Source organism: Callospermophilus lateralis, chromosome 2, assembly GCF_048772815.1.
Source record: "Callospermophilus lateralis isolate mCalLat2 chromosome 2, mCalLat2.hap1, whole genome shotgun sequence".
Lineage (NCBI taxonomy): Eukaryota > Metazoa > Chordata > Mammalia > Rodentia > Sciuridae > Callospermophilus > Callospermophilus lateralis.
The window spans coordinates 152,245,411-152,257,149 of NC_135306.1; the positions used below are offsets into that span (position 1 = coordinate 152,245,411).

Below are 11,739 nucleotides of genomic sequence, written 5' to 3' on the forward strand. Positions count from 1 at the left end.
TTTTCTACCATGTCTGCTTTGCTGTTATCTTTGAGCCATTATAATTTTCCTCCAAACCCCATGCCCTTTCACATGTCTATGATTTTATTCAAGTTATTCCCTCATCACCTCTCTTTACTTAGCAAACTTTTACTTATTCTTCAAGGTGAAACTCAGGGAGCACCTTTAGAAAGGCTTTTTCTGGACTCCTGAACTTACCATAGCTTCCTGAGTTTAGCTTTTCCCCTACATTGTAAAATTATGTAGACAGGTATTTTGCTTAATTACTGTCTCCCTCTAAGTATGCCCCCAAGCAGCCATGCCTGGCACACAGTAGGTGCTCAGTGGGGCTTGTTAAATTGATAGGCAACTCATTACCATTTTCCTTTTAAGAAACATCAAACTCTGGAATTCAAAGTGAAAATTACCATGCTCATTGTTCATAGCTCTTAACTGTTTGTAAAAATTTAAGACTAAGATCTGTGGCATTTCTGAGCAGGGTGGCCTGTCTTAAAGTTGATCTACTTCCTCCTCTCCTGACTGTAGTTAAGGTAAGAGAGACCCAGAGCTCAGAAGTGATTTATCGAGATACATAGCTAGAAAATAGTATGGCAAGGAATTTTCTTCCACATCTCTGCAATCCCTGACCAGCAGGCTTTTCATTGCTTTTCCCAATGAAAAATGATCTGTTCTCTCCTCCCCTATTTCAATCCCATTCAGCTTTTTGGGGAGAGAGAAGAGTAACTACCAAATCCTACACACCAACACACTGGTGACCTGCTGTAGGTATGGCAACCTTCAACTACAATGATACCAGCCACTCGCTCTTCATTCTGCTGGGCATCCCCGGCCTGGAAGATCAACACACATGGATCTCTCTCCCCTTCTTTCTTTCCTACCTTGTTTCCCTACTTGGGAATAGCCTCCTCATCCTCGTCGTCATGACGGAACACAGCCTCCATGAACCCATGTACCTGTTCCTCTGCATGTTGGCTACGGCTGACCTCATCCTGTCCACGACCACTGTGCCCAAGGCCCTGGCCATATTCTGGTTTCATGCTGGGGAAATCTCCCTTGATGGTTGTGTCACCCAAATCTTCTTCATCCATGCAACTTTCATTGCTGAATCAGGCATTTTGTTGGCAATGGCATTTGATCGCTATGTGGCCATCTGTGACCCCCTGCACTATAGCACAGTGCTCAGCCATGCAGTAATCACAAGGATTGGCCTGGCTGTGGCCTTGAGAAGCTTCTGCGTGATACTCCCGGATGTGTTCCTGGTGAAGAGACTGCCTTTCTGCCGTAGCAATCGGTTGCCGCATACCTACTGTGAGCACATGGCTGTGGCCAAGTTTGCATGTGCTGATATCCGTGTCAATGTTTGGTACGGCTTGTCTGTCCTCCTCTCCACTGTGGTGCTAGATGCCTTGCTCATCTTAGTTTCCTACAGCCTCATCCTTTATGCAGTCTTCCACCTTCCTTCCAGAAGAGCTTGGCAAAAGGCTCTAGGCACATGTGGTTCCCACCTTGGGGTCATTTCCATGTTTTACTTGCCTGGAATTTTTACTATAATTACCCAGAGGTTTGGGCACCACGTTCCTCTCCATACCCACATTCTTCTGGCCAATGTCTGCATGTTGGCCCCTCCCATGATGAATCCCATTATTTATGGGATCAAGACTAGGCAGATTCGAGAGCGTGTGCTCAGTACTTTGTCATTACAGTGGAAGTGATGCCGAGTTTGATTGGGTGGTATATTTACTAATGTTAGACCCTCTCTTTTTTTGTGCCTACTCTGTAGAGGCTTATGACTTGAGAGTTCCACTAACAGCAAAGTGACTCAAAGTGAATCAGATTGCCATGTGAACTGGAGAAGGGTATTGTTTAGGAAAGAACATGAGCTTTTGGATCAGACTTGGTTTGAATTCTGACTTCACTGGTGATAAGTAATTTTCCCAAGGTCAAACATTTCATTATTCTTTCAGAGTCTTAGCATGTGCTTAGCGGTAACAGAAAAAGAGGCAAATAAAAACCAAACTAACCAAATTAAACAGAACTATCTGTAATTTACTTATCCAAGGGCATCACACACACACACACAAAAAAAAAACCCATCTAGACAGAACCTATATTAATCATATACACACATTTAATATCACTTAAAATATTATTTGAATTTGATATGGGGATTTCCATAATCCCCAAATGTCTTGATTATGTCCCAATTGTAGCTTTATCATAAGGGTGTGAGAGAACTAAGTGTAAATAGGATCCTGACTCTACATAACACAGGGTAAATTGTGGATACATTTAAAACTTTTCTTCTCTGTTCTGCTTTTAGTCCCCAAGGGGTGGAAAGTTGATTCGTGAGTTTCTCTCACTTCTATCATTCATGAATTAAAAGTCTCTTTCACTGTTCAATCCATCTTATTGGTTCCACAATTCTGAAAGGTAAAATGGGCCCAATCTTTGGGGACAAAATGGGTTACAACAGGACTGAGGGGTTGGAATTCCAAGGGAGAGGGGTGAGGCGAGCGGGATGGGGCAGAATCATCCAAGTCGTCTTGAATCTGGAGGAAAGGAAGAGGTGAGAACAGGCAGAATAGTCTCTTCTATCAGAGAGGAAGAGAGGAGACAGATGACAAAGGATGCTCTGGGTTTGAGAAAGCAAGGAGGAGGAAAAGGAGGAAGTTGTCTCAACATACTTATGATACTCTAGACAGAGTCTATGTCCCACCTCCTACTTCTGAGCCCAGAAACCACACTGCCCTCCTGGATCTCTTTCTGCTGAGGCTGTCGGATGCTATGCCCTCTCCACAGAAATGCAGTGTTGGTCACTGCAACTGTGCCTATTCTGTCCTCTCATAGGGAGACTCCTGCTCCAGACACACAGGCCTGAGCTGCACATATTTGAGAGAGCTTGTTAGTGGCCGAATCCATGGTTTGGATTTCTTTTTTATGCCCTTTCACACACTGCTTTCCACCATCAAACCATTCAAGTTGGAGATGTGGGGCTAGGGGAAGGACTTTGAGATGAGGTAAACTGGTCACAACAGGAAGGAGATGAAACTCATTTCACCATCACTATTTGCATGGAGGGGAAAATAAAAGCAAATTCTCTCCTCACCTTGGATGATGGGATATTTCATCCTCAGAAGTATCTTTTTAGGAGAATCTGGAAGACAAACTTGTTCTTTCTCCTTGGTTCTGTGTGTCACCTGCTGACCTGGAATGCATGCTGACAGACACATTTCTCCAGGCTCAAAACTACTTCCTCATAATTGGAGATGTGGCCACAGCCACCCTTCTCTGCTATGTGTTAGAAACACTTATTCTATGTAAACCAGAAATACTTGCCTAAAGAAAGGGGAATTTGAGAGTGGGGTGATAAAACTGGATGTTCTAGGGAGAGTAGGAGTTTGCCATTTTTCTGGGAAGAACAATGAAATCAGGGGTGCATGTTCATCAGCATTTTGTTCCTGTGACAAAAATACCTGACAAGAACAACTTGGAGGAAAAGTTTATTTGGGTTCAGTTTCAGAAGTTCAATCCATGGTTGATTAAATCCATTTCTTTGGGCCTAAAGTGAGGCAGAACATCATGGTAGAGGGGTGGGGTAGAGGAAAGCAGCTCATCATATGATAGTGGCAACCATAAAAAACCAAAGCAAACAAAAACCCCCCACAACCCAGATAAAGCAAAGAGCCAGGGTGAAGAGATAATCTCCAAGGGCTTACTGTGATCTATTGCCTCCAGCCACATCCCACCTGCTTGTAGTTACCATCTAGTACAGCAATCCTTTCAAACTGTTAATATATTTAATGAATCAGTCACCGATTGGGTCATAGCTCTCATAATCTAATCATTTTACCCCCGAACAGGGCTTCATTGGATGACATAACTTTGGGGGGAATACTCCCTATCCAAATCATAATAGGGTTATGTTCCAGGCTGGACTATATGAACAGTGTTCCAGGAACCTTGATGTTATCACTAGTAAAAATATGAGAACATGGACAGAGGGTGTTTTTGCTGAGAGCTCAGTTCTTGTCCCCTGTGGCAATTCAATAATAAGGACAAAGTTTTGAGCAAAGGAGATACACAGGGGACTTCTGTCCCAAAGGCAGTGATTCTGCCCATCAGCAGGAACAAGGGGGCTTTTAAAGAGGCAATTCAGAGACCACATTCCCCGTGTTCTGCCAGAGTTGCAACTCACTTGTTAATTTGGAAGAGTCACTTCCGATTTTGTGGTACCATCCCCAAAGTCTGGGTTACTTTGTTCCTACGGTGGGTGTGTACTCAAGGACAGATAAATCTGGTTACATTGGGGAAGAAAGGTAATCCTGCTTCCCCAAGACTAGGGAGGAGCAGGGAGAGAAGAGAAAGAAAGGTCCATTTAAAAAATAAGTTGCAATGGCAGAGCAGCAAGGAATGTATAAAAAAAAAAAAACCAAAAAAAAAAAAAAAAAAACCAAAAAAACCAAAACCCACAAACCTTGTACAATGCTAAAAAACCCAAAAAACCACCAACATTAATCATGTTTAGAACTGTTCAAATATTTGGGGTTTAAGTCTGTGGATTGTGGCTCAGTGGTAGAGTGCTTGCCTAGCATGCACTAGGTCCCAGGTTCAATCCCCAGCACAGTAGGGAACCTCAACATTTGGGGTTTAAGAAACAATGAGTAAATTGGAGACTGAAAGCACAATGTATTTAGGAAGCTCTTTTCCAAACCATGAAAAAGACAGGCCAAAGGCAATAGCCTAGAAAGAGATTGTTATACAAGTCACATAAAGGAGGCAGAAACACGGTTTTTGGTCGAGTTTGAGTCAGATATGAGGAATTACCTTCACTTGAGGGCATCCTAAAGGAATCTAGGGCAGGAATATTGATATCAAAGGTCATTTGGCTTTTAGTGATCTCCCTGCTAAAGCCTGCTTGCCGACACCCTGACACCTATGCAGAGACAAGATAGTTCAGAGTTCATGGGATAAAGGCAGGGTTCATGGCTGAGAAGGGACACCCGATTCTGACCATCCCGTTTTCAGTGGACAGAGGGCCAGAGGGCCTGCATTTCCTCCTCCATCATTGAAACCAGGGTTGAAGAAGGGCCGCAGGGGTTCCGTGAAGGCACATTCAGAGAAGGTGTAGATGAGGGAGCCGTGATCAGTGATGTTATAGAAGGAGACGATGCCATCCTCATAATTCAAAAAAATCCCAACTTGGCATGGAGGCACCTGAAGATGGAGGGGAGTAGTCTGGGGACAAGTGCCAGCCTCATACTTTTCTTTGTTCCACAACCAAATTGTCCAGAAACCATTCTCAGTATCGACCAAAAATCGCCCCTTCCTCCGTACAGAGTTTCTGCAGACCCCCAGGTCCCAGGCCTCCTTTCCTGTCACATCTACCTCCCAGTAGTGTTTTCCAGAGTTGAAGCTCTGGGCACCGAGGACTATAGGGTAATTATCAAATCTCTCTTCATTTTCTGGTACATCCTGTCGGGTGTTTCCAAGTCTCACTCGTCTCCTGTCCTCTGAAAGGATGAGCCATGGATTGGCTGTGTCTTGATCCAGAGTGATGTATACTACAGAAAGAGGACATAGGTCTTGTGTGTTAAAGGGGCAGTGTCAGTAATCCTGTGCTCCTCATGGGGAGACACTCCCCACTGATGGGGTGACCCTGAACATCATATGATGAAATGACACCCGGCCAACTCCAGCCTTATCCTGAATCTGAAGGAACCTTCTCTAACTCTTCCCCATGTACTCTAACCTGCCACCTCTCCTTCTTGACCCCGCGATCCTCTGCCCTCCCATTATTCCCTTTTGCTCTAGCCTAGCAACTCCTAGAGGTCACCTCACCTCCATAGGTCCTCAGCATTTTCTTTAGTCCTGGCACATGACAGGTACTTCTTAGGTCTGGGGAGTCAATGTCCAGCTTCTTCAGGTTCTAGGACTCACTCCTGGGGAAAGAATTCGACATCTGTCTTCCACTTCTATCCTAGATCCTAATGAAACTTATAAACACCTCGTGTTCTAGTGTCCAGGTGAGAGAAAAAAAAAAAAAAAGAAAGAAAGAATATGGTGTTTAATTTCTATCAAAGAGTTCCTTGGTCCATGAACCTCTGCAGACTGTGGGTATTCTACAGTTCTTCTCCAAGCCCAAGGTCAACACACAAGTGTGTTCTGTTTCATTTTACAGGCAAGGTATGTGATATAGGCTGAATCACTTCTCTAATGAACCTTGAGGAATCTTGCCCATGCTGTGGGTCTTACTCATGGCTCATTCTGAGAGGTTTGCAACTGGTTATATCACATATAGAAATTAAGTTCCAGCAGGCTGTGGATTCAGAACTTCCCAGAACATCCTTGTTTGTTGGGGCTTTACTGTATGACAATGCGATAGTCTGATTACTTTGGACAATTTACCAATTGAGGTGTCCATTTATTAGCTTTCTGAGACCAGAAAATATTTTATAGAGGGTCAGGTCTTTGAGATTTGGGAGGCATGTGTAGAAATGCATGCCCTGTAATTTTTCCCATCAATCAATAGATATGCGCTTCCTGCCACCCATTCTTTTGGGGAGAAAATTTCTCCTTACCTTTCCAGGACAACTTTCACCTCCTGAGGAGAAAAGAGACAGTGTAAGTTTTGGAGTTTCAGGCTCAAATGTAGAGTTTTAGTACTGTCGTAAGGTGGTATCACCCTGTGATCCCTGGGGATCTGCTTAGCCCTGGTCCTCTGGTCCAAGGCCCAAATGATGACTCTGACCAGCTTGTAGCAGAAAGAATGTGGGGATGCTTGTGGGGTAACCAGAAACCCAGCATAGGTGTATCCTACAGCCAGGGAAGGATCCTCAGTTTAAGGACTCCGATTCAGAAAACAAATTAGAAAGATCAGATTCTTAGAGGGGGTTGGGGGGAGGAAGGAAGATGGAAGAGGGAAAATAGTACAGCCCGAGTAAAACCCAGAGACAGTCACGGAGAAAGAGGCTCAGGAAGGATGCCCAGAAACAGCACCCTTTTACTTGTGGGCCGAGTTGTTTGGAGAAGGTTTAGTTAATGCTGTGTCCTGTGCTGTGGGTAATGTTGTCCAATCAACTGAGCATATTAGATTGCAGGGCTGGAGGCCCTCACATGGGAACTGGCTCGCTCCTAGGCCCAGTCCAAAGGGCATCAGGAAGTCCAGTTCAGTGTTGGGCAGAAGACAGCCTGTCAAGTCAAGCCAATGTAAATCAGACAGTGGCTCTGTCTTTAAAACAAGAACAACAAAAAACAGGACTATTTTCATGACCACATCTGACTGGAAAGGTGTGGGAAAAGAACCATAGAACATTAGAGCAGAGGGACTTCTGATACCACTTTGTTTTCCAAAGTGAGGACAACATAACCCATTGGTGAGATGATTTTAAGCAGGACATACATTTAAAAAAAAAAAAAAAAAAAAAAAAAAAAAGCAAAGTTAATCTTTACTTTTACTACTTCAGTGAACTTCGGTAAATCATTTGATTTAGTCTGATTAACATCTCTTAACATGGAGGTGTTGGTGCCTATTTCTTAGATGTCTTATTTATGAAATGGAAAGTAGGATCACCCACAAAGTTTGGCAAGTCATATGTACTGTAAGAATTTGTAGTTATTAATACATGAAAATTGGCTACTATTGTTCTAGAAAAAAATCTTTTAAAACTAAAGATATTCATGAAAAAGTGAGGCAATTTAAAGAAAAGTAACATTAAGATCATTTAGTCCATAGAAATAGCAGAGAGTGTACAGATGATGTGCTTATGAGTAACATTAGGAGAACTATCGTTATTTAGTCCACTGGTATCAAAAATAGAGACGACAGGTCTAGAAAAGAAAAGGGGCTTAAGCTAGAGTTGTGGAGAGAATTGGTGGCAGAGCAGGAGCCACTGTCTCTTAAGTTTCAGTTCATTTTTTTTAGTTGTATTTATTAAATATCTATCCATGAGGAGGTTTTTAATCAATTTTTTCCCCCTCAATCACTCCTAAAACCCTTCTTCCCAACTCACCTGCAGGAGCTCCAGTGCTGTGCCCCGACTCTTCCACTCCAGCTCCGAGATCAGCTCTTGCAGGGCCTGGCTTTGCCGGGCCAGTTCAGCTTCCGTCTCCCCCAGGATTCTAAGTTGTTCCATCTCATCCTTCTCCAGCTTCTGCATCTGCCTCTGTTCTTCTTCATCCAGGAAGATTTTCTGCTGCATAAACTCTGCATGAATCCTTGATTTGTGTGTCTCAACCTGCCTCTGTATGTGAAGAGAAAGAGATGGTTTCTATGAAAATTTCCCAAGCTTTGGGGATGGAGGTGTTGTTGCCTATTTCTGTCTCTTGAAGACTCAACAATCTGGTTATGTCTGAGAACTCACACACACACAATTTTCTGGGGACTTTGGTAGGCAAGTGTATGAAGCTTCTGGAACTAGCATTGGTAGTGGTTGGGGCACATTCTAGCTATCCTACAATCACAGCCACATCAACATATGGCATCAGCAGATACTTCTCAACCTTACTTCCAAAATGCAGTTGAAAGTCCATTTGTCCTTTGCATCTCAAGGAGTTATAGAGTAAAACCTGCTCTCACTCATGACAACTTCACAAAGACAGGATCACAATACCATTCCTAAATTCCAGGGAAAGGGTGGCTTTGGGATATTCTTGGATTGCCCTTTCCTGCTAGAGACTAGAGGGCCAACCAATAACAGAGAATATACTCTTTTACCACTGTCAGGGTATAAGTGGCAAAAGGGTATATGTACTGAGATCCTTCCATAGCCCTCTAATCCTGGACACTCCCTACCTCTTCTAGAAAAAAAAAAAAAAAAAAAAAAAATCACCATTTTGGAATAGGCTTTAGTTCTCCATTCTCCATTATACTTTGGGCCAGAGACCTGGATACGGTCAAGCAACTATCTGGTCAGACTGTTTTTTCCTGCCTCTGACCTTGATGGACTCCTTCAGTCTGTCTTCATAGCCCCTGCCATTTACTAAAATGGCCTCACAGCTGGTTTCTTAGGATAACTGTCACAGACACCGAAATGCTGATGCTGTAATCCCCTGAAAATGGGCTCAGAATAGTTCAGTTTGAGCCTTTCAGTACCTTCTCCAGTGATGCTCAATCTTTGTGCCTGTTAAAAAGCCCCCATCCTTTTTATTCCTCTCTATACAGAGACTTAGGAGGTAGACCATTCATAGAGTGAGATATACCAACTCCATTCCTCCTCAAAGGTATAGCTAGTTAAGATTCCACAAGTTCAAGAACCTGGGTCCTTCCCAGACTTTAACTCTTGCCTTCCAGTCTGCTCTCTTCATTGCAAGATCCACTTCCAGCTTCTCGGTCAACTCCTGCTTTTTTCTCAGTTTCTCTAATGCCTTTTGGAGCTTCTCCTGTGGAGAAGGATAGCAGGTTAATCCCTCACCAGACCAAAAAGTAGGATGAGGGGTGTGGATTGGGGCAAGATCATATTGGTTCTTAGAAAAAGGCTAAGTACAAAGAAGGAGGGAGGACTAGAGACTGACTGCCACAGGAATTCCCATCTAAAGAATTCCTATTCCAAAATTTTACTTTGGCAAAAGCCTAATACATCTTATGAAACAGAGCTCTTCTAATGGGGTGGCAGGATGGGGGTATTACTCATTTCTAATTAACCAGGAGGCCAAGAGGAAACATGATCTTTGAAGTATTTTCCCATAGCAGATCCCCTACCCTTGGGAGTGAGGTGGTTGTATGTAACCTGCAATTTCCCCTTAGACAGGGAAGGAAAGAAGTATTCCTCCTTTTCCCCCAACTTCAACTCCAGAGGTAGCTTTTTTCTTTCTGCTGCTCCAGGGAACACACACTCATCAGGGCCCATCTTCTCCAGTGATTCCAGTGTTTGTGCTATAAGGTCTTACCTGGTATTCCTGAGCAGCCTCCTCAATAGGGACCATGGTGTGGTCACGGTGTTTCTTGGATTGGGCACACACCCAGCAAAGGGCCTGCCCATCTTTCTCACAGAATAGATGAAGTTTCTCTCCATGCACAGCACAACGCGCTACCTGTGTGTCTTTCTTGGCATCTTGGCCTATTCGTCGAAGGTTTTCCACCATGTTGGCTAGCTGCCGGTTGGGCCTGAGGTGCCTGAGCATAAAGTGCCGCCGGCACACAGGACAGACACTGCCTCCGTCTTTCCCAACCTGAGAGATGCATTCTTGGCAGAAGCTGTGGCCACATTCGATGTTCACAGGATCCACCATGGGATCGAGGCAGATAGCGCATGTGACCTCTTCCCACATCATTTCCAGGGGTATTGCCGAGGCCATAGTGGTGATGTCCCTCTTAAGCAGAACTGAAGACTTTGGGTAGGCTTATGGGTAGAGAATAAGGGAAAAGAGAAGATGAGGTTTGAATGAGAAAAACAGAGGAAGACATGAGAATGAACTGGAGGAGTGAAAATAAGAATTTATCAAACTGACCAGCAAGGACCTCTCTATAGTCTGGCCTATTGATCCAGTCAGAGGAGGAAGTCAAGTCACCAAGAAGAAGTAGAGAAGATTGGTGGGAACCTTAGAGTAAAGCTGTTGAATTATACATGATGAGTGATACTTTCATCATGCCCATCCCTGTTTAAATCCTCAGTGCCCAGTCTTTTCCCATCTACATTCTCCCATCTCATGCCACCAAGCCATCATGTCAATAATAAGCTAATTATAATAGTGACCATTTACCATGTACCTTCCACACTCCAGAGGTGATTTATGTTTTACACCTGGTCTTCATTAATCTATAAAATAATGGCAGGAGTTGGGTGACATACAGTCATGCACCACATGACATACTGGTCAGTGATGGACTGCACGATGATACAACAATAGTTTATCTCATATAGCCCAGGTGTGTAATAGGCTCCATTATCTAGGTTTGTGTAAGTACACTCTGTAAGTACACTCTGATGCTTGCATAACAGTGAAATCAGTTAATAGTACATTAAGGGATGTATGATTGCATATGTCAAAACAAATGTAAATGTGTATTATATACACAGATGTTTTGAATATATGTATGTATACATGTGCATTCAAGGAAACATATGCGTACAGACACATACACAGCACGGGTACAGACAGACACATACACAGCACTCCCTGGGATCTCTCAGCTGTTCCAAACTTAGAACCTGACTCCACTTCCTCTAGGTGAACATTCTAAACGGGCTGCCCCTCAACCCCCAGAAGGGGGACTTCGGCAGGGGGAGGGGGTTGTCTCATGCAGGTTCCCCTGGGCCACCCTCTGGGCTCAGTTATAATGCTGATTCCTCCCAGCTTCACCAATCCCCTTGTCCCAGCTGAGATACCTGCATCCAGGGCAGCGGGAGCCCCTTCCAGGCCACTCTGAAGTCACTCAGAGCGCAGCTTCCTCCCAGTCAGGCCAGCATGGGATGAACCCCTGGGCTTGGGGGAGCCAGCACTGTGTCCAAAAGGTGCTAGGACTAAGTGCTCTAGGGTGGTCACTGGTTGGAAGGGGCTCTTCAAATCCTGGCACGGGGGAGAGGTCCCCTCTGCAGGGCGGGGGTACCTTGGGTCAGCCGGCTCCACTCACCAGATCAGTTGGCCGAGGCTCCCTATTTCAGTTTCAGTTTCCTCTCAGAGGCAAGCCTGAAAGGAAATGGGAGGAGCAGTGGGAGGAGCAGTGGGAGGAGCGGAGAACTGAAGGGTGTGGGGAGGAGAGAGGCGACGAGTTAGGAGAGAGGGGATGTGGGCGGGGAGAAA

At 44.4% G+C, this 11,739-nt stretch overlaps 2 protein-coding genes across 2 annotated transcripts; one reads left to right on the plus strand and one right to left on the minus strand.

Moving 5' to 3' along the window:
• The first annotated feature begins 767 nt into the window (after positions 1 to 767).
• On the plus strand, positions 768 to 1,712 carry LOC143391329 (olfactory receptor 52B4-like). The gene has a single exon (XM_076844024.2). The coding sequence runs from the start codon at positions 768 to 770 to the stop codon at positions 1,710 to 1,712; it is 945 nt and encodes a 314-aa protein (XP_076700139.2).
• A 1,808-nt stretch (positions 1,713 to 3,520) lies between these two features.
• On the minus strand, positions 3,521 to 11,395 carry Trim21 (tripartite motif containing 21). Its single transcript, XM_076844023.2, is given in 7 exon segments — positions 3,521 to 5,561; positions 5,839 to 5,939; positions 6,579 to 6,601; positions 8,010 to 8,240; positions 9,283 to 9,378; positions 9,886 to 10,337; positions 11,325 to 11,395. Coding segments are annotated over 6 exon segments (1,440 nt in total). The 5' UTR covers positions 10,294 to 10,337; positions 11,325 to 11,395; the 3' UTR covers positions 3,521 to 4,980.
• Positions 11,396 to 11,739: the final 344 nt, after the last annotated feature.

Bases quoted from the DNA above. Each gene is read 5' to 3' on its own strand.
- LOC143391329 (XM_076844024.2), top strand. From the start codon at position 768: ATGGCAACCTTCAACTACAATGATACCAGCCACTCGCTCTTCATTCTG.